Raw genomic sequence first — 27,831 nt, 5'->3', positions numbered from 1 at the left:
CTAACTGATTATAAATGCAGTGCGGAAGATAAAAAGTACAAGTTTTTTACACCTTTAGTCACCTTACAGAAAGAGATGTTGAACATGCTAAATTAAAAATTAAGAATTATTTTCCTGTTCGGGAGTTCGACATGAAATTAACCTAAAAACGAGCCTGAAAAGAATCGAAAGTATAAGAAGGAGGAATTTCCAGGAAACTCCTTTTCGAGACTACCTTTTACCCGATCAAATTACCCTCTTATTCATCAAGCGGATTATCATAATTGAAATGTATCTTACCGCAAGTTCCAATTACTGTAGAAATTGAACATCTGCTTTCATGTCAATTCGCGATTGGAGAATATGCCATAATCGCCAACAGCTTAATACAAACATTGTGGAATTACATGGACTATTTTCCCCAACAAGGAAAAGATAACAACTACTCTGCTTACAAAGTAATACCGTCATCGAAATAGGAAATTATCAACTGCTTACAATTTTCACAAGTTTTTGAACTTATTGGCTAATGATGTTATAGTATTTCCATTCATTTTCCAACACTTAAATAAGTTAAATATACATATACAGAAAATTCTTGCTTGATGCCAATTTTGTCTTTCAACACTTGTTAGAGGTTAATAACAAATACGGTACCCTTCAAGAACTGCGATTCATCTTCCAAATTCATTTTACAGTAATTGCATAACAAGGTAGTAATAAATGTATGATATAAACTAAACAGCCTGCAACTCATGATTCAGCATACTAAAATCTACGTCACTGTTCACTCCAAAAATGAATAAATGAACTCAAATTAAACTGATATAATTTCAACCTTCATTCTTACCTAAGCTCATTTCAAGATGGCGACGTCTCAACAATTTGAATAAACTTGGACCCATCGGTATAACCGATAAAAATTTCCGCTCGTTAATTTTTTTGAACTGCAGAAAAATAAAATGAAAGCTATACTTCTCGACTTGGGTAAGCGAAATGAAACGACAAAAGTGTAAATGGTAGCCATTAAGATGGCTCGTGTAAAGAGAAGCGCTCCGTAACGTATTTCGCGTTTCTATCATTTAGGTGTCAATCAATATTTCATCTATTGTAATTAAAATGTTATGCTGGGAGTCTCAGAAAGCTTATTAGGCTTACCAAGTGGCTTGAAAATTTTGAATGGCTTGTAATTTCTGTGATGTTTGTGAATTTTTCTTACCGGATCTGCTAAAGAAAGTTGACTATCTTCAGTTCGATAAAGAGAAGCTTCCTTTTGAATAAATTCTACACGGAAAGGGGTAGTGATGGAATTTTGGTTGGATTTCTATGGCGTCTCGTTCTTTTTGAGTTACAGCATATTGCTTCTGAAGATTTACTTCGACTCATCAAGAAATAAAGGTCAAAAGTTACTTTTTTAATGCTGGTAAATAGTACGTTTGCTTCTGCGGCTACGTTTGAAGCTGCTTAGAGGGCAGGTCTCCAAAGCATAAAGCATAGTTCCCAGCATAAATTTCAGTCATCAAGGCTCGAAATGCAAAACTAAAGTTTGTACCCGTGGAGCACGCACAAAAAAATCACAAATCCCTTAACGTAAAACTCCCCTAGACTGATTTCATGCTACGCGATATCTTAAGACTCCCCACACACACTGATTGAATAACTGAATGAATGAATTAGATCCTGAAACAATCACTTCATGTCTATGATTGATAGATCAACGACGTCAGCATATGCAAGGTACGTTGTGCACTACAGGCAAGTAACAGGAATGTTGTTTACGTGAATGCTCACTCGTCCGTAATCCTCCACTTTCTCTTCCAGGCCAACACGTCTTTCTCTGAAATGTGAGAAAACAAAGATAGCAATCAAGTTCAGTTGGAAAACCTTTGAATCGGCTCAATGTTGATTCGCATCAATTCAGTTTTAAGATTATAAGATTTCGAGTTGCACTTTAAACAAGTAAAATTCCAAAAAGTAAATAAACATTTTCTTATTGAATGTTCAACTCGAAATCTAAAACGGCTTCGAAATAGCTCCAAACTCTCAGATCCAACAGAACAACTGTCATCTGTTTCACAATTTTTTCAAAGTAACACAAGGCATCTAGGCTTTAATTTCAGGAGGCGTTGTATTCATTGTTAAAGGCTTCTTATTGAAATTTCAAATTCAATTGACTTTCGAGACGCAGGGCTACTTGTGCGCACTCATAAACCAAACTCAACTTGCTGACTTCTATTTAACGAGGGTCCTTGAGAGGACTGAAGATGGGAAAAGCTGGTAGGGTGGGGAGGACGAGGGAAAGGGAGGAGATGAGATAAACATATCCTTCAATCCAACCTTGAATACTGTATTTGTTTCCAAACTTCGCTGAAATAACCAAAACGTGTGGTCAAAAGTCAAATTGCTTTCAAGCTTAGCCTGTTGAACTAGATCAGTGATATTTGTCATTTAGGCTCGAGGATAACTTATATTATGACAAGATAATCAATAAGTTTGAACCAGATAAAAGGTGTGATTATACATCTTTCTTTTACAATATGATTTTCTTACCCTCGTAATAGGGCCTAATTGCCTCTATGACGTCCAAACGCCCCATGTCAATCAAATTCTTGAACAGCTCTTTCACCGTAAAGTTTGGTTTACGTTGGACAATTTCTTCAATCGTTTTCTGTGTCGGGCTATCGGCACATGGCGGCTGCAGACTTTCATACGTTTCCCTTGGAATTCCGCACTCAGCAGCCAGATCTTCGTAGTATTTGACTCCGGGAGAAGCAGAGTGATTGAGCATGCACGTCACTTCCCGGGCCAATTCTAGGTTCTCAAGCAACTTGCCGATCATGGCCTTTTCTGTTAAAAGACATGTAATCAAAGCATTGACTAGTTAAAGGATTAACAACTGCTGAAATACAATACTTGTTCAAGTATCCTGCCCTTGCTTTCAGAGCTATTGAAAAATGAGTTGATTTCACAATAATGGACCATTATTACTAACGTAAAAAAGAAGACTGCCTTTTATACTAGTACACATAAGGTTAGGTGACCTTTGCACATGAATGATTTTCACTCCCAGTTTATTTCCGATGCAGTTGTGGATTTGCTTTCATCCGTTAAGCATTCTTTTAACAAAGGAAAGCTGATTTATCTTAAGTACTCGAAGGTCAAACGGTCAAGATGTCGATGTCTAATTTGCTCAATTAACTCAGTCGATAAAACCAATCATATATTTATCTTATATTAAGTAGGTCGTGATTTCATCATCTTTCAGAAGAAAAGTAGGTTCGCTTCGATTGGCCGAATGGTTTATCTTCCCCAGTAACTTTTTCTGTATTCACTCTTCTCATTTTCACCAAATATCGCATGTCGTAGGACATTTGATGGATGTTATATAATTCATTTTTCTTTGAAATGTCATTCTATGAAATTTCCAAGGACATTTAGTCTACATTCTGGCCGGATTTGAGGTTCAGAGGGAAGAAATTGGAGGCTTTGCGGTTTTTAGCAAAAATCGCTGTTGGGTGCTTTTCATTGTTTTACTTAACATGAAGAGTTATGGAGATTAAGACTTTAGAACAAGTTGATGCCATGACAAATTGGAAACACTAAAATCGCTAGATGAAATGCGGGAACTAACGTAAGTACCACAGCAAAGTTAACAGAAAAGGAATGAGTCACTTTGTGACTTAACTTGAGTCACGGAGAAATCCAGAATTATGGCAACCATCCAACTCCACAGAATAATAAACGCATACCTCGGGCGTTCCACACCAGTATTAATTGGAATCCTGAGTTTATCAAATTTCCGGTTGCAAAATTCATCAAATTTTAACGCTGCGATTCAAATGTTTCTCTACCTGCACGAGCCGAATTCCCCTATTTTCCACTCTTATGTCAAGTTTCGCCTCACAGTTGCTCAATAAATATTCGCATTTGAACGCAGTGATCTTTGTTTACAAGGTTTTCTCCCGCTTACATCTGATAACAAACCTCTGAAGTTTTCTGCCTCGGAACGATATACCACAGAAGGCATTTATGGATCGCAAGTTTTTTGACTGATTGAAATTAAAGATATGTGGTAGTGACTTTCACAAGTTTTCTTTTTGTCAGAAAAGCATGGTTTTTTCGTCCGCTAAAGTAATCTAGTGATCGATCCCTTCACCAATGTTTACATAAGATAATTGAATTAATTAATCAAATTGAATCAATCAGCCAGTAACCTTTAACTGTTCCCGCGTTTGTTGTTTTTCATCAGTACGTTAACAATTAAAGCGATTCAAAGTATTAGGTTTGTGCTTTAAATAAATATTTTAAATTAACTCGAAAGATAATTGTAAACTGTAACAAGTTTGGTTATCGTTTATGCGCGGCCCAGCACGTCAAGCCTGACTACACTCTCTCGATGCCAAAGCTCAACCTCGTTCCCAGGCTATGTCCACCACATTGTTTTACGCCAATTAAAAAACTGCTTCGTAGCGCCCGTGCAGCATTTTCCTGCGGAGGATTTCTGATTGTCTCGTTTACGGCCAAACTAATTACATGAACATTTGTGCGACGAACGAGTTTGGGGCTCCAGTACGTGTCACCTTCGTATCGGAAAGACTTTGAGAAACACTGAACGATCCACGCAAAAGGTTAGTAGTGACTTTCATCTTGAGATATGCTTTTTATCGGCTTCAACCACGGTGTAAATTCGGAGTTTTACTACACAAGCAAAAAAATAACTACGACTCACTCCAAATTGCTTATTCAGTTGAACTAAGGTTGAAGGTCAGGTTTAAAGTCCAAACGAATGTACAACGAAAACAAGAAGCGCAAATTATTCATGTTAAGTTATGAACTTGCTTGTTATTGTAAAAAACCGACTGGGCCATATTTCATTTAAAACAGGTGTGCACTTTTGACCTCATTGCGTCTATCATATTCGAAGCTCCAACAAATATTCCTTCCTCCCTCAGCAACCTCCGGGCGTTTGAATTTTGTAGATTGGTTTGTTCAAATTCCCGCCTCTGGGGCCAAAATTATGTTCCAAATACAAAAAAGATAGGCCTCTGTGACTTTATTCAGAGTGACCAAGCTTTAAAACCTAGGCCTTGCAGACTTTTTCTCCTGAGCCGTTTGCCTGTGAAAGTGAACTCTTAACCTTGAAAACCTCCATATTGAAGGATAAAAACATATATTCCACTGAAAAGACTCAGTACTTGCAATTCAAATTCCCCACCTCAGCCAGGCAGGGTTCAAATTCCCCACCCCACAGGGCACAATTGACAGCCAAATGCCCATGGGTTGCCTGGAGGGGGTGATGTTATACCTTCAAATTGATCACTGCATTATGCAGTGATGTCCTTGCATCATGACCTAGAGGCAAATATTTTTCCATGTGGCACAGCCTAACTCATTCAGTAAGCATTTTTTATCTTCCTTTGGTCTTTTAGCTTGTAGCTTGCAGCTTGCAGGGTTTTATAGCTTTGTATGTCCCTGCTCAGGCCATCACATACAGCCCTCATACAGGGATTTTTGTTCAATGTTTTTCTTCACAAGTGCCAGTGGGGCCTAATAAAGAAATACTTTCACCAGTGATATCTTGCATCACTCAATTCTTGTGATCAGCAGTGTGGTGACTGAATGAAACCAGCCCTTTGCTTTGACTGATTGAAAAAAAATTGGCAAACAGATGGATGACAATGTCTTCTGGAAAGTCACCATCAGAATCACTCAATACTTGATGCTTTTTTGAATGAATAATACTTGCCTTTTTTTGCTCTGCACCAGATGTGAGCTTGGGATATCTCTGCTGTGAGGCAGAGTGATGTGTCAACACATGAACCAATTGTTTGAATGGAAGCTCATGTGTATCACTGTTTATGCGTGCTATTTTATCCTACTATCATAGCAAAAACAAGTCATATTCCTATGGTTATAAATGCTTACAAACCTGGTAGCTTTTTCAATTTCCCAGCAATGTCTTTACGTCCTATGTTTTCCAACTTTTTCTTAAACTGACCAATGGTCATTGTGGGTTGTGATGTGGAAATTATGTTAATCACATGACTTCCAGGATCTTCCTGTCGATTTTTACAGTCGACGTTAATGCGCTTAAGACTTTTAGCATCCAACTCAACTTTAATTCCCAGGCTCCACCATTTTTCTTTGTCCATTAAATCCAGCATCATAAGGACTTTGCCAATGGTGTTTCGATTTGGAGATTCAAAAAACTCTTCAACTGTCATGTTTGCTATCATGGAAAAAAAGATGTTACGTACAAGTGAGTTCATACGAACCAAAGTGTAATATAAAACCTCTGATAAGCAGTGTTGTATCCTCTTTTTCATACAACATCCATGTGAAGCTTTTAGGTATAAACAATTATTCAGCTATAAAGGTGATGGGTATATTTAGGCATGCCCGTATATTGTCCATTTCTTGTCTCATTGATTAAGTGGGGCAAATCCATAAAATTTCTCAAGGAAAACATAGTTAAGATCAGTTAATGTCCTACAATATGTAACTAACTTATTCTTTCTTAGAGTTCAAGAGTTCAATTGATCTTTTTTATATGAGATAATTATCAGTCTATCACAGTCTACCCTTCAGTATGTATTTAGGTTTCCTATCAATTCAAAGCTTCAACTTCCCCCTTCCCCCATGCAACTCAGGGAGTCGTCCATGACCAGGGGGTGGAGAATTTGAACTGTCAACTCTTTCCAGCAGAATAAAGGTGTTTTACAGTTTGATATGGAGGTGTTTAATTGTAAGACATTCACTTTTGCAAGCAACTAGCACTGAAGAAAAGGTCTACAAGAAAGTCACAGTTGCTTATCTTTCCTTGTACCGAAATAATTAACAAGCTAATCCAGCACTTGGGTGGGACATTTTAACACAATTTTGATCCCAGGGGCAGGATTTTAAACAAATCAATCTCCAAGAGTTCAAATTCCTTGGGAGTTGCCCTGATTGACGTGGGGGGGGGGGGAGGGGGCGGTGTTGAGGCTTGATTAACACATCACTGACAAATGAATAAAGGGGTAAGTTTCTAAAGAAACTGTTGTGCTGCGTCGGTGGGAGAGTATAGCAGGTAATTTAGTGTTAACAACTGGGTTGAAAACGTAAATTAGCCACCGTAAAGGGTAAAAAAGCTGACGTTTCGAGCGTTAGCCCTTCGTCAGAGCGATTGCTCTGACGAAGGGCTCATGACTCATCGCTCTGACGAAGGGCTAACGCTCCAAACGTCAGCTTTTTTACCCTTTACGGTGGCTAATTTACGTTTTCAACCCAGTTGTTAACACTAAATTACCTACATCACTGACAAAGTTAGGTACTCATTACTTGACTTCAATTGATCAAAGACAGAGTAACTCTGTCTTCCATATTAGTTTCCATCCAATAGTGATATACTATAACCAAATGGACTCCACTATCCAATGGGTTGAAATTTATCTGGTGGACACTATATTGTCCATTTCCTGATTGATGGGGGTCTGAAGGACCTGTACAACAATACATATTACCTAAGAGCACACTTACCTTCAAGTTTGAGTGCTACTATGTAATCTGCCACATTGTTGATGTTGAGGTCCTTCAGATGTTGTACCAGAACACTCATGTAGAGGTTGGGATTTGCACATACGAGAGCCTCAAACATCTTTTCAGACCTAGAATAATCTTCACCTAATCCCCATTTGAGCTGCTCCTCCATGGGGACATTATTAAGATCTGCAAGGTATCTCCAGTTTTGAATGCCCCTTACGGACCTGTCCAGATGATTTTTAAGATGGTCCATTACATTGATATGACTCAAAACAGCTTCTGAAACCAGTTCCTCTGTAACAAAAAGTATTATTATTATTAGCAGTGTCTTGATGATGAATCAAATTTGTCAAACAACAAGCCATCTATGCATGTTAAACCATTGTGACCTATAATCACCCAATATTTCATGTTCAATATGTTTGGGATTGGATGTATATAGAGTGATGAGGCCTACTTGTAATTGGCCCTTGAAAAACAAAGTGGAAATACAAAATTTTATCTCTTTTAGCTGTTGTTTTTATGAAGTCCCATTACACACAAGAAAAAAAAGTAGGTAGTGTGTACTTATTTTTGAAAAGGAAAGAAAATCAGGCTGGCATAAAAATTAAAACCATCTCAAGAAACTTTTTTTGCAAAATGTGTATTTGTGAGCCTGAACTTGATTTATTTTATCAAGTATAAATGGTTCTTTTCCTTTCTTTGCACCAGTAGCGAGGTTGGATCATGTGAATTGGCAGATTATGGGGCTGGAGAAATAAGGCAATAGGAATTAGTGACACTAGAAGTAGCAACTTGTGCAAGGTCTCAGAAAAATTATTTTATGTGAAAACTATTGGTATTCTGGTGAAGTTTTTGCATACAGATCATGGTTCCTTTCAAGAGGTACAATGTAGAAGCACATGGAGGGTTAAATATGTACTACCTTCTCCTAGAGGTATGTGACTCCTCTCACTGAGTGACCTATTAGGTCTTGGCTTTTCATTGGTGGCTTGATATGCACTATTCCACCTCTTGATTGGAGGTTTGATTTGAGAGCTTTGCTGTTTCTCACCACCAAGTTCACTCCCTTGCATCACTGATTGTTGTTCTGCCTGGTGCTGGTGTTTGCGTAACTGAGGTTTTTCCTCCTTACCATCCCCAGGCTGGTTCGGATTATTATTAGATGAAGCCTTGACTAGACGTTGCACATTGGAATCTACAAAGTTGTTTAGTGTAAAAATTACTTTACACTGATAATCCGAAAAGGAATCAGAACAGCTAAACCTGTGCGACGAAGTACCCCGTGCATATTCTCTGTCAACTGCTCTTATGTACCAGTTTTACTTTGTAGGGTCACATTCTCAGTCAAAATTTCCATTATTTGCCTATTGCAAACACCCATGTGGTTGCATTACAGGAAACACTTCATACATGGGAGAATTGATATAAAAAAAAAACATTAAAAACTGGATCCTTTAACTTTTAAAATATGTCATAGATATGAAGATTGGATTGTTTAATATCAATAAATGGATAAACTGGTTCTTTACGAGGCAAGGAGAGGTTATTTCTGTTTCTTACGCACATGGCTCATCCAGTATTGAAATCGTGAAAACTATGCCATTGTTACTAGGCATTTAATATGGGAAAAGTTATCCAAATGATCAGAAGAATTTCTGAGTCACTTAATAACTTCAAAATTTTGGTTGTGCATGTTAAATTAGATGGTCTGTAAATTTACTCTTGAAATGTAAAAGCATTTGTGTTAGCTAATTCAATTTCCCATTTAGTGTCTCACCTAATATACACCCCAGGCTGCAAACTTAGTTTGATTGATCAGCGCAAGGTGCTTAAGGATCTTCATACTGAGCACAGGCAGCGGGGTTTTGATCATGCTTCAAAAGATAAGGTTACGAAGATAATTTTAGAATCAAATAAAGAATGCTTACCAAGCAAGTTTTGGGGGAAAAATAACGGACAAACCTCCTCCTTGTCGTCGAAGGCCAACAATCCCACGCTGCACTCGCTTTTGTCAAGGATGATTGCACCCTTTGGAATTTCATTCGGCTTAAAATCTTTCAGCTTTCTTAGTTGAACTTCGTCTCTCTTGGATTCCAAAAAATAAGACTCGTGATCATCTACGCAGAAGAGGTAACGCTTCCGAGAAAACTGGTCGGTTAGCACGTCACAGAAGAGCTCATCTTGTTTCGCATCAGCCCTATCAAACAGTGACACTTTCTTCTCTTGACAACATGAGAGGGAACGTTTGGACTGGAATTCATTTTCTCGCCACCACGAAAAATATTTCTGCTCGTGCAGATGTTCTGTTGGTATTAGGATTAAATTGGTGTTGCCAACAGCGACTGGTACTTTATGGATTGCATTATTCTTTATACTGTAACACTCGTTGAGTTTCAATATACCATACCATGTACTTGGGAAAAATTCAGCTTGCCAACTTATTTCGCCTCTTCGTTCCATCACTTGGCTAGTAGTAGCCAAGAACGTTTGGTTGATCGGCATCCGTTCAGATGTTTGGGAAAGATTAATACCTTCTTCAATTGAAAAGGGTCCATTTAAGATCCACGCACTTCCAGTTGTCTCCCACGGACTTCCAGTGGCTTTTTGTGTAATTTTCGACGCAGAGCTCATTATATCTCTTTCTCTTTGTGCCATTCTAAGAAAGAAGGATTGAAAACACAAGTAAACGACTCTCAATTTTTGCAAGAAGCAGGCTAAGGAATTACTTCCTTGTATACGGGTCTTCGCGGGGCTTTAACCGCGAAGGCCCTGGTGCCCAGTCTCGCTCCTAGGGCTTCTTTACATAAAGGAATTGATAAAATGATCTTTGTTTAGTTTAACCCTGTTGTAAACGTGAGTTAAATCTCCCTTTGCACCACTCTCAGATTTAAGCGATTTTTTTTTCGAATATCCACCTCATGAAACTACGCGTTCATTTTCGGACTTTACGAGAACGTAATGAAAGCGTCAGCCATGACAACGGAAAATGCGACAAATAAAATTTTTTTTGTCCTCAGTAACAAAGAATACTATCACTGATATTTCAAAGATCTTGTTTTGTCTGCCACGAGAAGGTTAAAGGAACTGATTAATTGAATTATTTGAAATCATGACAGTAAAGACCACAAATTGACTCGTACACTTATGCAACCTAGAGCTAAGATTATTGAGTATCTTTATTTTTCTAGCAAGGGGGATAAGGACACGGAAATGATGAAAATAAGACGCAATTGCTGACAACTCCGTTGAAAAAGCTCGCTATTTCAAAACCAACCGATGTTTCTTAAGGGTTCTTGGCAGGTAAAGAGGTACCCATAGTTCAGGAACCTAGAGGCTACCTCTTTTTCTCAAGTTTAATTAGTGATATATTTTAATTAATGATGCATTGAGGTCTAATACAATTGCGTCATGTCATTTGTTGAGCAGAAATAGTAAGTTAAGCCTACTTATTGCGAACTAGGAACAGAAGCAAACTTACACTGTACATTTGTCGCTCTTTCATGGTACAAAAATTATAAGCAACCTTGCTTTACACCAAGGTTAGCATCTGTTCGATACAACAAGAGTACATCATTTTGCTACATCTTCACACTACGAGTTGTTACACTGTCACGTTTATTCGCCGTTCTTTCTGTCGCTTCTGTCTCATTACCCGTGCCACCTTGGATTTCATTAAAAACTTAGGAATGGAAAAGCGTAGAATTATAAAAAAAACCGCGTATCTTTTGAATCCTATGACAGTGCGACGCAAGCCGTTTTGTGCCAGAAAGAGGCTACTATTCAGACAGATGATCGAAAGTGTTCAGGCAAACACTGCATCGAAAGTTAAGAGCTGATTTTCTGCAATGGTAAGAACTTAATGGATGATCCTTACAGTAACCTTGTCTGTCATAAAATCTACTATTGTAATAAAAATATACGCAGAACTTGATTGTTTTCAAAACCACTGTCTTGTTTCTAACTTTGAAGATTTGAAAAGCCTCTAGTTCCACCTCTCTACCAAATTATAAAGGTACAGGTCTTGCTGCCTGCAAGATTCTATCAATGTCGTCAGCTGGAAGTAATAGTAATAATAATAATAAACATTTAAAAACTATTTTTACTTATCGCGTGTAATTGGTTACAACCTCACATAGCAGAAAAAAATTGCCCTTTTATACTCCAATCAAATCCGATAAATGAAAGCTCGAAGACGAAAGCTACATACCAAGTCTTTAATGTACAACACCTTAGCAAAAATACCACCCAAGAGTGACTAGCATCAAGTTTCTCCTTACATCATCACTGAATCACATATAAATGTCATGAGATTAAAGGAGATGATCACCAACTAAAGAAACTCTTGATTGTAAGGATTGAATACTGATGTTAGAGTTTAAAGGGTTAAGAGTAAACATATGAGTTAAGTCCCAGTCGTCAGTTGAATTTTGCGAGTCCTTCAATTGAGGTCAGCTACGTGCATTTACTTTGAGTTGTCATGGGATCTACGTACAAGATTACTTTGTGTTATGAATAGAGTTGATGTATGTAAATTGGCTATTGATAAGAGATTTTTAAAGCTGTCGTTTCAAACGTTAGCCCTTCGTCAGAGTGCTTTGATGAAGAGCTATTGCCGAAACGTCATCTTTAGAATCTCTTGTTTCCCACTATTGCAGTACCACAGCTTCTTAAGAAACTTACTCCCTACATACTTTTTGATGTTGATTTTTGTTATAATTGGCGAAATGTATCAGAATGGAAGAATGTATCATTTATTTATTTCCACCTGTTTTTACATCGAATTTTCTTTGCCTGTCACGCCTGTCACGCACCCAATATGCACACAAAAAGCCCAAACGTTCCAAGGCCCGTTGGCAATATTACTCCAATTCCAGTGCAAGTCAATCCCCCGAGATTTTCGGATCCTTCAGACATTGCTGCTACTTTGCCAAACAGACCATATAATCTTCGAGTTATGCACTTGAACACTCAATCAATGGTCTCTACTTTCAATGAGTTCCTGCTCACAGTAACTAACCATACACTGGATATCATCACCCTTAGCGAAACATGGTTAAAGGATAATCCATTGTTGATGGAATATGTCGCCATTCCTGGATTCAACACTGAGTTCCGCAGTCGAGACACCATAAGAGGTGGAGGAGTCGGCGCATACATAAAGGACACAATGGTGGGGGTAATTTACAGATCGCGCCGTGTACTTGATGCAAGCTGGTTTGAAAGCTTTGAAACACTCTTAGCTCACCTAACAGTAACATGGGACGGGATGCTAATCATCACAGGAGATACCAACTTTGACCTGCTAAAACCGGAAGAAAATCTTGTTAAACGATATAGCGTCATCCTCGATGTATTCGACCTGCAGCAAGTCATCAAGCAACCTACTCGACGGCTTGTATGCCTGCAGCAATGCGCGCGTCCCCTGTTTTGAGCCACGTTATAAATTCATACGGGATACCAAGAGTCTGGACGAGCAGCTATTTATTGACGATTTCTCCAAGCTACCACTGTATGTGACATCTTTTTCAGACGACCCTGATGAACAACTTGACTCCTTAAATCTCTTGTTTACTGAGTGTCTCGAGAGACATGCACCGCTGCGGAAAGTGAAAGTGACGCATCCTTCTGCACCGTGGATGGAGACACCACATATAGAAGACCTGCAACAAGAGAGGAACACCCTCAGACACGCGGCTCACCTTCCAAATGCTCACAGCTCTACGTGGAACTCTTTCCGCTCTGTACGAAATAGGCTCAAACAGGCCATACGCTCTGCGCGCAAGTCGTTTATAGAAAAGGCCCTATCGTCGAACAAATCACGTGAAATCTGGCGCGTGATTCATCGTATCCTCGAGCCAAGTCCTAAGCCCCTTCGTATAGACCCTGACGAGCTAAATGTACACTTCTCCACCACTGCGCAGCGAACTATTGGAGCCCCAGCTACATCATTGGACACTCTTGCTAACATCATTGATAGTCTTCCTGAGATTCCAGACAATATACAGCACTTTACCATCCAACCAGTTACCCGGAGAGGAGTCCTGGAGTGCATTAAATCCCTGCGCTCAGACTCTTCTACTGGCGCTGACACCATCCCGGCAAGATTTGTGAAACTGGTAGCTGAACATCTCGCGAATCCGCTTACGCACATCATAAACAACTGCATAAAGCGATCATATTTTCCTACAAAATGGAAAATGGCAAGAGGCTCTCCTATTCCTAAGGTGGTCAACCCAACCTCGATGAATGAACTGCGGCCTATCTCGATACTTCCGGTTTTATCCAAAGTATTTGAGAAAGCTGTTGAAATACAAATGTTGTCATTTGCTGAGGGGGCCTCCCTTTTGCATAAGGGTCTCTCAAGCTTCCGGAAGGGTCACTCAGCAACAACTGCACTCCTGGGCATGAGAGATGATATCCGGAAAGCTATGGATAAGGGGGAAGTTACCCTTATGGTTATGGCAGATTTTAGCAAGGCATTTGACACCATTTGTTTCAGAACTACCTTGCTTAAGCGCCACAAAGTAGGGTTTACCAAGCCCTCTCTGAAGTGGCTTCTAAGCTACTTATGCGATCGCCGTCAATTCGTACAGATTGACGACAAATCTTCGTCTTGCCAGACAATCGCTTTCGGGCTTTCCCAAGGATCTATACTAGGACCTATGATTTTTAATCTGTACGTTTCGGACTTAAAAGAAGTCATCCCTGCATCTCTAAAATGCTCACAGTACGCTGACGATACGACCCTATACCATCATACCCCAGTGCAAGACTTGGTTGGTGGTGTGTCGTTGATGAATAATGCACTCTCCGAGCTCCACAGCTGGTCTAAGGAATCTAATCTAGCTCTTAACCCAGACAAGACAAAGTCTATGGTGTTCTCAACAAGGCAAATGTTTCACTCGCCGTAATCTGTCGTCATTTCCACTACTGTTGTCTTCTGGAGGAAAGCATCTCGAAAGAATCAAGAATACCAAACTACTTGGCGTCCACCTCAATGAGAATCTTCTTTAGGATGAACACCTCAAGAACTTTGCATCATCATGCTATAATACTCTCGCAAGCCTCAGGAAAATCAAACATTTTACTCCCTACGAGCTGCGAAAGCACCTTGCGGAAAGTCTTATTCTCTCCAGACTAGACTATTGTGATATAGTCATGTTTCCATTTCCCCTGCATCTCTTGAAGAGACTTCAACACATTCAATTTGCTGCCGCTAGCTTGTAACAGGTCGATACGTAAATAGTTTTGAATCCTTACTTAATTTAGGTTGGCTACCAGTACGAGAGCGTCGAGACTGGCATCTACTGAAGACGGCCCATAAAACTTTATATAGCCTCAATTGGCCTCAAACTTTAATACTCAAAAAGGTGAAACACACGCGACTTCTTAGATCAAATGGTACAGTCAACCTGGCGGACACTGCTGCCCGGAATGTCAATACGCTGCCTTCAGGGACAAAATCGTGTGTGGACAGCAAATCATTTTCAAAACAGGCCTTTACTTTTTTGAAATCTTGTCTATCGTAATTTGCTCGGTCTTAATTCCAATTATTAATTGTATATTATCATCATGAATTTGTTAGCTTTTTAGCGTTGATTAACTTAGTTAGTTTACTCGGGTGAAGAGCCATTCTATGGATAGACCGTAATAAAGCCTTTATTATTATTATTATTATTATTATTATTATTATTAGAACCCTAGTAGGTATGTATGTATATACGTTCGTTTCAGTGAACTTGAAAGAATAATCTTACCATTAAAAAAACTCTTAGGTCCTCTCTTACATCGGAACAATTCATGTTTAGTAGAGACCTCGGGAAGGTATCCATGGTTACGGTTGGTTCCCTTTTGACAATGCATTCTAACATGGTTTTTGTTGGACTCTGGAAATCACCAGGCTTTAAGGTATCAAGGATTCTTTGGTCGATGTTATAATGCTGACGAACGCCACTGTCTATCAGAGTTCAACAATGTCGTTACGTTTTCCATGGCGTTGGTGTTACGAAGCAATGTTTGGATAGTGTTGTTATCTATGTCAAAGAATGAAGAAAGAAACAAGTGTTACTCAACACACCTACTTTTACACACGCTGTTGGGCAATATGGTCAAAGAATAGAAATCTTAAATAAGCAACATTAATACTTGAACAAAAAGGTCGAGTTTGCGTGGACAATTTTTAAAGTCGCAAGAGCGTCTGCTTCGCGTATTACAATAAACTAAAAGGAGTAGATGTGGCTCTTCAGATAGAGAAGCTTGGAAGTGATGAGTTACCATATACTACCTGGAAAACCAGCCAGTGCTTTAGTTACGCCTGGTAATTTGATAACCGCAACCAGTTCCTCCAACGGAAGACGCGGTTTTCTTGTTTGGATCATTTTCAGGACCAACTCACTTGGCCTGTCTCCAGAGGGGTCTCTCAATCTCCTTTGGGTGCCTTCCTTGATACCCATTTCAATTCCAAAATGGTACCAATTCTTCATGCTCCGCTCGTCGTCCAGTTTCATGCATATACTACATAAGGTTTCTGAATGCTTTTCATAAAGGTCGGTGACTGTACTTTCGTCTTAAGAAACAGGATTAAAAATCACGATTAATTTTTTTCTGGTAACCGTTATTTAGTTACTGCATTTGGTTGCTAAGGTCAGATGTGAGAAATATTCTCCAGTTTTAAAGGAGTTTTGTTTCGTTTCAATAGCTCTAAAACCCCACCAATTTAAGGTGATACATGTTGCCAAGAACTGTAAAACCTCTGATGATCAACCAATCACAAGCCGCTGCGTAATATCATGACCTCCAGAGTTAAATAACCAAAGCTGGGTAAACTAAGTCAATTCAAAATGTCTCACATTATAGATAAAAACAAACATGTGCTTCATAAGGTGTCGAAGGGTTACCTTTGAGGTGACTGTTTTTCTCAAGCTCGGCGACAACATCATTTCGTCCCAGTTTCTTGAGGCAGCTTTTGACCTCTTTCACTGTAAGGGAGTCTTGTGTTGCACACAAGTGCTCAAACAAGGATTCACTTGAGCTCAGCTTTCCAGAGAAATTTTTACATTGACTCTTCACATCGTCTGGTACCCTAAACTGGTCAGCAAGATACTCCCAACGTTGAATGGCTGGAATTCCAGGAGCAAGACAGACTGATCTGTCCAGATGGAGGATAAGAACATCCATGGCATCTTGCCTACTGACAATTTTGTCCTTCAAAAAAGACCCTGTAGAGATGTTAAAGTAAGGTGTTATCATCTTAATAACCTTTCTTTAATTTTGCTCAACACATGGTAAGGTATTTGCATAGTTTCATTGCAGATGCTTACCACTAACTTTTCTCTACACATTTTGGTTTGACCAATTCATGGTGAAATGTAACAGTTACTAGCTGTTCATTTTACTGGTGCAACATTTAACAACCAAGCTCCAGTTTCAAATCAAGTTTTTTCAATTCAGAGGTCAGAAGGAGGTAGAAATTCCTGTCGTTTTTTTAAGAAGATTGATGGTCTGGTTAAAAATGGTTATCTTCATTTAACGTGAACTTATCAAAGGAAATACTTCATAACAATCCTTTTAAGCAAATACAATTGAAATGTCAAAACAGTATCCCTTTTGAACTAGTCTTTGATGCCTTGTGGGAGCTTTCTAAATAATGGCTGCAAAGTGGACTACATGTCTGAAGGCTGGTCAGAAATTGTAAATGACCTGCATTAACATGTTCCTTCTCTGTGGAGACGCCACCAGTTTGCATTGGTGCAATTACATCCATCCCATGTTGGGAATTACTATGTCTTTCTCGAAAGGTTGGTTTTTGCACTGAGGGGGTGGGATCCGTAACTGTCTTGGGAAAAGGAGTATCTAGATTGCAAGCAACAAGAATGTAAAGCAGTCGCAAAGAAGAAAGAAGATTGGGTTTTTTATTACATCTTGTTTATTTTTGGAAGGGTTGTGCCTCTGATTGAAAGTTTTAAGACCACCAGACTAAGTCTTAAATCCAACACAAAAAAGAAGATATTACAAAGTTACCTCTGGATAGGAAATATAATTTTTCTGACCATTTGTTAGATTCCCATTTTCCAAAGCTGATTTCGGTCTTAGTACTTTGGAGAATCAATGTTCTTAAATTCATGGTACATTTGTAAGAGGTGGTAAATAAGCCAGCAGGAACGATAAACTATTAGGTCCACGTTTAGGTTTTTTAGCCATGTGATCATCCATGTCATTTTGAACCTGAAGAACATTTTCCTCCCTGAGCTGGATAAGACGCACCTACATAATGCTACTTCTAGATGTTGGTAAAAAAAGAAATGAACAACTTTCTACCTTCATCGTCATGCAAACAGTCAGGGTCGGAGATCTGATCGTGATGAGAATTTTGGGTTGCTAGTATAGGAACCCTGGCCTGTGATGTGGGATTTTGTGCAACGTCTTCATTGGTGTAATTATCCACCTGGAGATGTTTTTCTGTAATGTCATGAAAATATTGCTTTACTTACATGCTTTAAACCTAAACCTTTATGCTATTAGCAGCCTGACTTGAGTGCTGTTTGTACAGCTTCTGTTTCATACCTTTTGTGAAACCGTTAATGAATTATACCTGAGTTATGGATAGATGTCATTTGCATGCATGCACTACTGGTGTGAATTTCTTAAAGATAAGTGTTGTAATTCATGGTAACTTCATTTCCTGGCCAAAATTAGTTTCTCAGTTTTTATTTGGTCATTTATGTGAGTCCATTTAATCCATATTTATACTTTAAAAGTAAGCAGTTGAACTTGTTCTTCAAAGGTATCCAATGTTACAAATCACTTGTGCAAAGATAGACCAAGTTGGAGGCAACTCAGCCCTTTAGTACCAAAATAAACAAAATTTACTTAATTAACATGTAGCATTTTTCCCCATATGTTCATTCAAATATCTCTAGGTACAAAACACACTGCTCAATTATTTTTCATATATTCAATATATAATACTTAAAAGATAATTTGTGGTGGCCTGCAGCATCTTATTGAGGGTGAAGGACTAGGTAGTGTTGGTAGTGCAAATAATTGGATTAGTTTAGACTTTTTGTCAAAACTCAAGATTGACATGAAGTGGTTAGTAAATGTCCTTCCTTCAGTTAGAACTGCTACTAGTAATAGTACTACCTGATGGATTCACTTCTGTTAGCTTTAGTCTATTTGTTGACCTTAGTCAGCATGTAATGTTTTGTATTATAGGTCATTGCATGCCCTTACCTCTGCTTTTTCCATCTGGTTCATCCCGGAGTGAAACCTCAAAGTTGGCATCGCCATGTCCAGCATTACCTCTTTCCTGATCTTTTTCTTTGAAACTTGATGCAAAATCCTCCTCCAACTCTGAATTAATACTAGAATTCTCCTATAACAAAGTGTATTGTTATTATTATTATTATTATTATTAGTAGTAGTAGTAGTATTAGTATTGTAGTTATTATTGTAGTTATTATTGTAGTTATTATTGTAGTTATTATTATACCGCAATGAACGGTCTTGGTTAGGGACTTCCGCAGAACCATTTCCTTCACTACGACAGCTTCATTTTAGTAAAACAGTTGCTTACTCTTTCTTCTGGTGAACTTTTCTCGTCATCGTCTTGAAGAATTGAACTTCTATGATCAATTTGTGGCTGGCCGTTATTCTCCACTTCAACAGAACTACTGTTTTCAACTTTCTTTGATGAACTTTCCTCTCCAGTTTTGGGTCGCTGTGAAGTTACAGACTCGTCTTGTTCTTGGTCTTTACGCTGTTTTGGAGCAGAATTATCTTCTGGAAGGCTTGAAGTGCTTGGATCATCATGCGGCTGGTTTTGATTCGCCATTTCAGCAGAACTACTGCCTTCGACTTCCCCTGATGAAGTTTCCTCGCCATTTTCTGGTCGATGTGAACCTCCATGTTCGTTTGTTGCTGTTCTTTATGCTGTTCTTGAGCAGAACCATTTCCTAAATTGACCTCTGAAGAACCCTCACGTAAAGGACCTGAAGGAGGACTGGCACTCCCTTGCCTATCCGTTGTGCTGGTTTGTGCCCCCTTATCTTCATTTCTAAAATCTTTCGATGGTGGATTTATAGGTGAATGATTATTATGCTGCTCTTTTTTATCCGGTCCAGGTCTGAATATTGTGTTTTAGAAAGGCATTGTATCTGTATTACTGTTTTTCTCGTCTCTTACAAAATATGTTTTGAATGGTTACACTTAACAACAGTTTAATTGTGACATAACACTAGTACCACCGTAACTGTTGATCTACCTTTGTCAACTCTATTAATTTTCACCCACGATAAAGAAAGGTCTCAACAGTCAATATTTAGATTAGTAGCACGTCTATTAGACGCGTCCACGAGACCCTGTTTCTTGGAATCATTAACGACCAAAATCTCTCTTGGAAACCTCACATTGCTGCTGTTAAGGATAAGGTCTCCAAAGTCGTGAGTATTCTATCCAAATCTTGACAATATCTACCTTCTGAGAACTTGAAGCCCCTTTAAATGCTCTCTTTCTCCCTTATATCAATTATTACAATCTGATCTGGGCCTCTACATACACCACTCATCTTGAACCTCCTTACTTGCTAAAGGAACTTTAAGTCGGCATAATCGTCTTTTCTCATCCTCATTCCCACTCCAAACCTCTCTTCACTAAGCTTAATATCCTTCTTTTTCACGCTATCTGTAAATTGCACGTCTAGTTTTTTCGTATTTTCACACCTCAGTGGTCTTTTTCCCACTCCTGTTTCTTCACCCCTACACCTTAACTTTGACTATCATAATTTTGTGACTCAGTCTCGACACAACTTTCACAAATTTCATCACACATATCAATTTGCTCTAGCTTGTCAAGCTCTTAATATTTGGAACGGTATTCCGCTAATAGTGCGAAACAGTCTAACAAAGCATAATTTCAGTAATAAGTAAAAATTATATTTCCCAAATATTTGACTTGAGGCGGTGAAAGTTTAGATATATTTGTTTTACCATAACAATAAATACAATTAACACTAAAACTAAAACAAATGTGTCAAATTGGTTATTAACTCTTACGCTTGATTTAGATTAGCTTCGCGTTTTCAACTTAATTTTATTAGAAACTAAGTTTCTGTAAGTCAATAAGTGATTGTTTTGTGTGTCTTAATTACCTGTTTGATGAATGATCTATTTAATTTAATTTTTTAATCATTTAATTATTTACCGCCTAGTATAGGCCATTTGAGACTCTGGCTTTTAGTCTTCGTTGTAACCTAGCGATGTTGATGAATTGAAACAAATGAAATTGAATTGAATTGAATTGAATTCATTGTAGTGAGAAAACTTAGTGTTTCACTTGCCAATCAACGCAGCACAACAGTTTTTTTTGTTGTAGCTAATACCTTCGAGAGCAGTCAATCGGCGTTGCATTGTCGAAAATTGCCTCCATCTCGAGGAGTTTCTGATATGAAACTTGGATTTTAAAGTCTAGTTTACTTTACTTTTCGAAAAAAGATTTTTTAGTTCAACAGTGTTTAAGAATGCGTAGGCACTCATCCAATTAAAAAAAACATACCACGTCTTAAGTTAAACTCGTCACACTTAAACCCGAGTTCATTTTAAAGGATTACTCTGTATTGGCGATGTTTTGATCTCCAATGGAAAGGTTTTTCTAAAATAAATATAGAGAATATAGTAAACTTACTTGGACCATCAGAGTTGCTGTCAGCTGTCAAGGTCGGTAGGAACACAGGATATACTTTCCGCTCTCCGAAGTTTGCTACTGCCAGCATTCCTACCAATCTTGCTTAATGTTATTAATTATGCTTGATTCTTAACTTCCGCTTTCGTGAATGGACGAAGTTCCATAATGCATCGATCAATTCGAAGTTACAACATCCTTCCCCCCTTGAGAAACTCCCCGGCCATTTGAGCCTTTGAGGATTGGTTTATTCAAATCTCCCTCCCCCCGTAATAGTTTTTTCATTGAATCTTCCACCCGATTTTTTTCAGTAGGTAAAATGCAAAAACCATGAACTAAGACTTTCTAAAACTGAACCAGCTGTTAAACTTAGGTCTTGTAAACCTTTTCCTCTAAGCGAAATTGAAATACTTACCCTAAACGCCACCTTATCTGAAGATATAAAAACTTATATTCCGCTGGAAAGACTCGACACTTTCCGGTCAAATACCCACCCCAGCCAGTCAAGTTTCAAATTCTCATTTCCGGGCACGGTAGTCGGTCATGTACCCGTGGGTTATCTGGGGGATGTTATAGCTTCGAATAGATAGGTACATAAATGATAGTCGTTTCGTTCCCATGGTCTACACGGCGCTGTCACAGTGTTTTGGGTATCCCTGCGTTTTGAGTGTCCCCGTACCCAAAACTTTAGCGTTTTCGGTATCCCCTCGACAGGGGATACCCAGAACGCTAGAAGTTAATTAATCAAGATATTTAAGTTGTCGTAGGCTTAAAAGAGACTGTTATCTTAACTGTCAGAGAAATTTCTTTCTTAAGTTAAAAAACTCCTGAAATGTTGGTCAGGATGGTATTTAAGGCAGTAGAACTTTAAAACGTCTTTGAAGCATTGAGGAAAAGAGCGATCAAGCAGAAGAATTAGCTTTTACTTGAGTAGAACAGCACAGAATACGTCATCACAATGGAATGTGCCACACAATCCCCTTAGACTATACTTGAAACGTGAAAATGTGTGATTTGGAAATGTGCCCACAATAGCTATTCATATTGTTTAGGTTTTAAAAAAGCTGAAATGTGTTAATATTAGCTAACTCGCGTTTTTCTCAACTTGGTAGTCAGGAAATGTGAAAAAATCTGGAAATGCAGATGTTCTTTAGTTAACTGGCATGTATCGTAACCAGGTAGTTTGGAAATGTGAATCACGTTTGATTGCTCGACGGATTAGTACTAATTTTCTAAGCCAATCACACATCATGGTTAAGTAGAACTACTGATTTAAACATCCAATCGAAAATTCTTCTGACATGTAATGTAGGTTCTTCTTACCTGAATGCTTACAACACGGTCTTATTTTACTCGCGCTAAAAATTAAATACTTGAGCTAACTAGAGGTGAACCTTTTGAAATCAGTGCAGCTTCTTTGGCATTCTCCAACACGGTACATTGGTTCTGACACTTCATACGTTTGTGTTCCTTTTGTAGAAATCGGTAACATTGCTGGCGTAACGGACGTTACAACTGGGCAATGTGGAACTTATTTAACTTTTACCAGATCAAACTCAATCTATGTTCCCTTTCCTGAATTTTCCTGTGTTTTCGCTGAGCTTGGGTACAGTTTTAAGCCGCTATTAAGATGTTTAGAAATACGTCGCCTAATGCCTCTGACCTTCTACTAGTGATTGGGCCGGTCAATCCGTGGTAAGTTCCTGCGGAGAGTTCCTCCTAAATGGCGTATTTTGTCCTTATCATCTGTTTCAGCCCCAACCTGGGATATATAAGCTGTGAGGACAGGTCAAAACAGATATGTTAGAGCTTCACCAGCCAAATATAAAATCAAATAAAGATGGTTTTGAAAAAGTTGAGTGTTTAGGAGGGTTAAAGGAACTGATCTATTCTGAAATTGAAAAGTGGAATTTGAAATTTGAAATTGAATATCCTATTGATATTGAAATCATGACAGTTATTTAAGACAACAGATTTACTTGTATACTAATGCAACCCAAAGCTAAGATTATTAAGTCTTTTTGTTTTATTAGCAAAAGGGGTAAGGACACGGAAATGAGGGAAATGAGACGTAATTGCTGACAACTCTGGTGAAAAAGCTCGCTATTTCAAAACCAGCTGACGTTTCTGAAGGGTTCTTGGCAGGCAATTGATCTCTCTGGTTAACTTGCAATTATATGAATTCAAATAAAAAGGTTACTGTCTCTGGCGCTCGAACTATCCGAGTTAGAGCTCACAAGGGGACAACTTTTGGGGTGGTGCAGCGGTGCCCGTGATTCAGGAACCTAGAGGCTACCTCTTTTTCTTAACTTTAATTAATGATACACTGAGGTCCAATACAATTGCGTCATGTAATTTGGTGAGCTGAAATAGTAAGTTGAAAAGTAAGTAAGTAACCCACAAGCCTACTGATTGCGAATTAAGAACAGAAGCAAACTTACATGATACATTTGTCGCATTTTTATTGTACAAAACTTATAAGTAACCTTTGCACCAAGGTGAGCGTCTTTTCGATACAACAAGAAGTCTACTAGCTTAAAATGAACCATCATTTTGCTGCAACTTCACAATAAACCTCGAGTTGTTACACCGTCACGTTTACTCGCTTTTTTTTTTGTCGCTTCTGTCTCCTTGCTATCTTGGATTTCATTATAAACTTAGGAATGAAAAAGTGTGAAATTGAAAAAAACCGTGCATCTTTTGCATCCTATTACAATGTGACGCCAGCCGTTTCGCACCAGAAAGAGACTACTATTCAGACAGATGATCGAAAGTGTTTGGGCAAACACTGCATCGAAAGTTAAGAGCTGATTTGCTGCAATGGCAAGAACTTTATGGATAATCCTTACAGAAACCTTGTCTATCATAAAATCGTCCATTGTAATAAGAATATACGCAGAACTTGATTGATTTCAAAACCTCTGTCTTGTTTCCAACTTTGAAGACTAGAAAGGCCACTAGTTCCACCTCTCTGCCAAATTATAAAGGTACAGGTCCTCCCGCCTGCAGGATTATATCAATATCATCAGCCGGAAATGGTAATGGTAATAATAATAATAATAATAATAATAAACATTTTAAAAACTATTTATACTTATCGCGCGTAATTGGTCACAACCAACCAGAAAAAATTGCTCTTTTATACTCTGATCAAATCCAATAAATCAAAGCTCGAAGACGAAAGCTACATGCCAAGCCTTTAATGTACAACACCTTTGCAAAAATACCACCTAATCTTCGAAATACCTTTTGGGAGACATTTTAACTGTTCTCATACTTTAACCCTTTAACCCGCAAGAGTGACTAGCATCTAATTTCTCCTTACAATATCACCCCTGAATCACACATTAAGGTAATGAGAACAACGGAAATGATCCCCAACTAAAGTACCTCTCGATTGTCAGAAAGATTCTCCTCGTCAGCACCTTAATAAATGTACAGAGAACAGTATGGAGAATATGAATACTGTTAGTATAATGTTAGCGTGTTAAGGGTTAAGCGTAAACAAGTAAGTTGAGTCCCAGTCGTCAGTTGAATTTTTCGAGTCCCTTAATTGATGTCAGTTACGTGCATTTACTTTGAGTTCTCATGGGATCTACGTACAAGATCACTGTGGTATCAACAGAGTTGATGATGTAAATTGGCCACCGATAAGAGATTTTCAAGCTGACGTTTCAAACGTTAGCCCTTGATCAGAGTGCCTTGATGAAGAGCTATTGTCGAAACGTCATCTTTAGAATCTCTCCATATTTCCAATTGTTGCAGCACCACAGCTTCGTAAGAAACTTACTCCCTACATACTTTTTGATGTTGATTTTTTTTATAATTGGCAGAATTTGGCATTTATAATAGAACCCTAGTAGGTATCTTTGTATATGCGTTCGTTTCAGTGAATACAAATCTTAAATAAGCAACATTCAGACTTGAACTAAAAAGGTCGAGTTTGCGTGGACAATTTTAAAAGTTGCGAGAGCGTCTGCTTCGCATATTACAATAAACTAAGAGGAGTGGACGTGGCTCTTCAGATAGAGTAGCTTGGAAATTATGAGTTATCATATACTACCTGGAAAATCAGCCAATGCTTTAGTTATGCCTGGTAAGTTGATATCCGCAACCAGTTTCTTCCACGGAAGACGCGGTTTTCTTGTTTGGATCATTTGCAGGACAAACTCACTTGGACTGTCTCTAGAGGGGTCTCTCAATCTTCTCAGTGTGCCTGCCTCGATATGATTTCAATTCCAAAATGGTACCAATTCTTTATGCTCCGCTTGTCGTCAAGTTTCATGCATACTCTACCTAAGGGTTCTGAGTGCTTTTCATAAAGGTCGGTGACTTTACTTTCGTCTTGAGAAACAGGATTAAAAATCACGATTAATTTTTTTCGGTAAGCGTTATTTAGTTAATGCATTTGGTTGCTTAGGTCAATTGTGAAAAATATTTTATGAATGCTCCCCAGCTAGTTTCGGCCCTTTCTTCTCTAATTATGGGCTTTTCAAGGCGCGAGTGCTTTCAAATCTCCCGCTTCAGTGCTGATGAATAATTAATGCTGTCCAGGTATTCTACGGGATGTTCCAGTTTTCCCTAATACGTTCAACTCTGTATCCCCCACCCCAGTTATCGTGGCCCATCTACTGCAAATTTACTCAGACTGATTTCTTGAGCCAACGTCGGCAGGAACAAGGGATACAATTTCTTTTGCCGTAAGGTTCCTACAGCCATTCCCACGAACTCACCTTCTTCGTTCATAAGGACAACTCCTTATGGTTTCTGTTCTCTGTGGAGATCTTGTGACTCTCAACTGCTACGCCATCACGGTCAGTTACTATAGTGAGGATGAAATCTTGGTTTCATCAAGAAACTCAAGACAGTATGGCTCGGTGTTATAGTAGCCATCTCCTCTGCCAAAGTCGAAAAGAACATGGCACAGCACCCTTCTACTTGCAATGGAAGACTCCAAGATTTTTTTTCACTTTGAGACCAGGAGGGCATGGAACGTTTCTTTTCCAGATTGAACGGGTTTAATTTCTTGACAAATGCATTTCTGCCATCAAATTTGTGCACGGGTATAATGATGAACGACACTTGAGCCGATTCTTGCTGCATCCTCTTGGCTTCGCTGCTTTGATATGATATCATAAAAAAAATTGTAGACTAAATTACATGGAAATATAAATCACGTATATTGGATGACTTCGATTAATTAAAATCTTGGAAGGTAATAGCTAAAATATAACTAAAATCTTGCTTTAAGTTTGTAAGAAGTCAGAAAACTACCGTATAATAGAGGAGGTCTTTTGATATGCACAAGTAAATCCAACTATCACATTTTTTTGCAGGATACCATTTGTTTAAACTTGTTCTGTTCCCTGTTGGATTTCTGGTGGTATTTTTCTTCACTTATGTGTTGTGTCAAGAATATCTCACCAAGAAGCTGTCTGGAAAATCTTTTGAATATAGGCATCAGGTATATTGATAAATTTATCTTGCCCAGTTTTCATACTTATCCCGGTCAAGCAGATCATTGTGCGGTGATTTTACAATTTGTTATCCCAGTTATCCCCTTTGAGCCCCAGATATTCAGCCAAGCCTTCCAGTAATCTCAGTTTTTTACAGATACTGTCGGTGATTCCATGAATGCCTCTCTCCCTCTCATTCTGTGCTTCAGTTCTGTTTCAGTGTGTGTTTGTGTTGTAGTTTTTCTCTTTTTCCCTGAGAGTACTTAGTGTTGAGGTGCTAGTGTATCTTAGCCAGCCACCGTGGTTCAGGTCTCAAACTTGTGTAGCTGGTGGTTTTGTTTAGGCTTTAAAGTAATGATTGGTAGAAATATGAAAGACAGATAGATTGATAAACAGCCACAAGCCTAGCTTTCTATAAACCAGGCTGATTCTTAAAATAAGAGTTGAGAGAATAGAATTAAAACTGTTGTTGCATGTTGTTGGAGGTTTGGGATGAAAAAATGTAGGGAAATAAAAATGTAGGGAGGTAAAAAGGACCTAAATTGGAAACAATCAGCCAAGAGGAGGGAAACTAATATTATGGGTAGGAAAAATAATACTTTTCAAAGGGTCAGGAAAAGGCACAAGGATTGTTGTACATAATATTTTTCAAAACAATTGAAAGAGTTTATAATTATTGTCGAAAAAGTAAAGGCATTTTATGGATTTGATCTATGGGAATTGTTGTTTCCTTAGTATCGGTAATTTTTTATTTTGAATTTCAAAGATGCTTGAGTATTTAGACATTGATAGAAGCTCACTCATTGGTAACAGTTCACTTGGGTTTACCAATTGGTAAGTTTAAAATCTGAACATCTCATTCTTGTTACAGATATTCCTTGATATCTCTGTTGCAGTTGGTCTTTTTGCTGGATTGCTGACAGTTTGTATTTTCTATGTTGGACTATTTGTTCTTGGTATGTGATTGACCTTTTGATTAAAACATCTTAAGTCATTTTTTTTTTCATGTTTATAAATGTGTTTAAATATGTACTGCTCTTATATGTTCAGGTGCGACCATGGATGGTTTGTCGGCCTGGCATTTCTCCCTGTTCTCTACAAGCATTCAGAATACCTGTCTGAACGCAACTAGCTTCCTTACTATACGTCATTCTCGGTGCATTTGCCATTGCGGGAGGAATTCTTATTCTCTGTA

General features: G+C 38.4%; 1 protein-coding gene across 1 annotated transcript; it reads right to left on the bottom strand.

The window, feature by feature from the left end:
- Positions 1 to 88: 88 nt before the first annotated feature.
- On the bottom strand, positions 89 to 10,505 carry LOC149047253 (uncharacterized). The gene is made up of 6 exons (XM_089202524.1): positions 9,432 to 10,505; positions 8,426 to 8,698; positions 7,498 to 7,794; positions 5,909 to 6,208; positions 2,530 to 2,826; positions 89 to 1,816 (listed from the first exon to the last, which is right to left on the bottom strand). The coding sequence occupies exons 1-6, from the start codon at positions 10,156 to 10,158 to the stop codon at positions 1,767 to 1,769; spliced, it is 1,944 nt and encodes a 647-aa protein (XP_089058650.1). The 5' UTR covers positions 10,159 to 10,505; the 3' UTR covers positions 89 to 1,766.
- Between the last annotated feature and the right edge of the window lie 17,326 nt (positions 10,506 to 27,831).

Source organism: Pocillopora damicornis, chromosome 4 (genome assembly GCF_964200805.1).
Source record: "Pocillopora damicornis chromosome 4, jaPocDami1.2, whole genome shotgun sequence".
Lineage (NCBI taxonomy): Eukaryota > Metazoa > Cnidaria > Anthozoa > Scleractinia > Pocilloporidae > Pocillopora > Pocillopora damicornis.
Note: the sequence above shows the minus strand (reverse complement) of the source record. Positions and strands in the feature narration are given on the sequence as shown.

Coding starts and splice junctions, on each gene's coding strand:
- LOC149047253 (XM_089202524.1), bottom strand. CDS start 10,158: ATGGCACAAAGAGAAAGAGATATAATGAGCTCTGCGTCGAAAATTACA. Junction 8,699..9,431: donor TTTCCCCCAAAACTTGCTTG/GTAAGCATTCTT, acceptor ACAACTTTGTAG/ATTCCAATGTGCAACGTCTA. Junction 6,209..7,497: donor AGTAGCACTCAAACTTGAAG/GTAAGTGTGCTC, acceptor TTTCCATGATAG/CAAACATGACAGTTGAAGAG.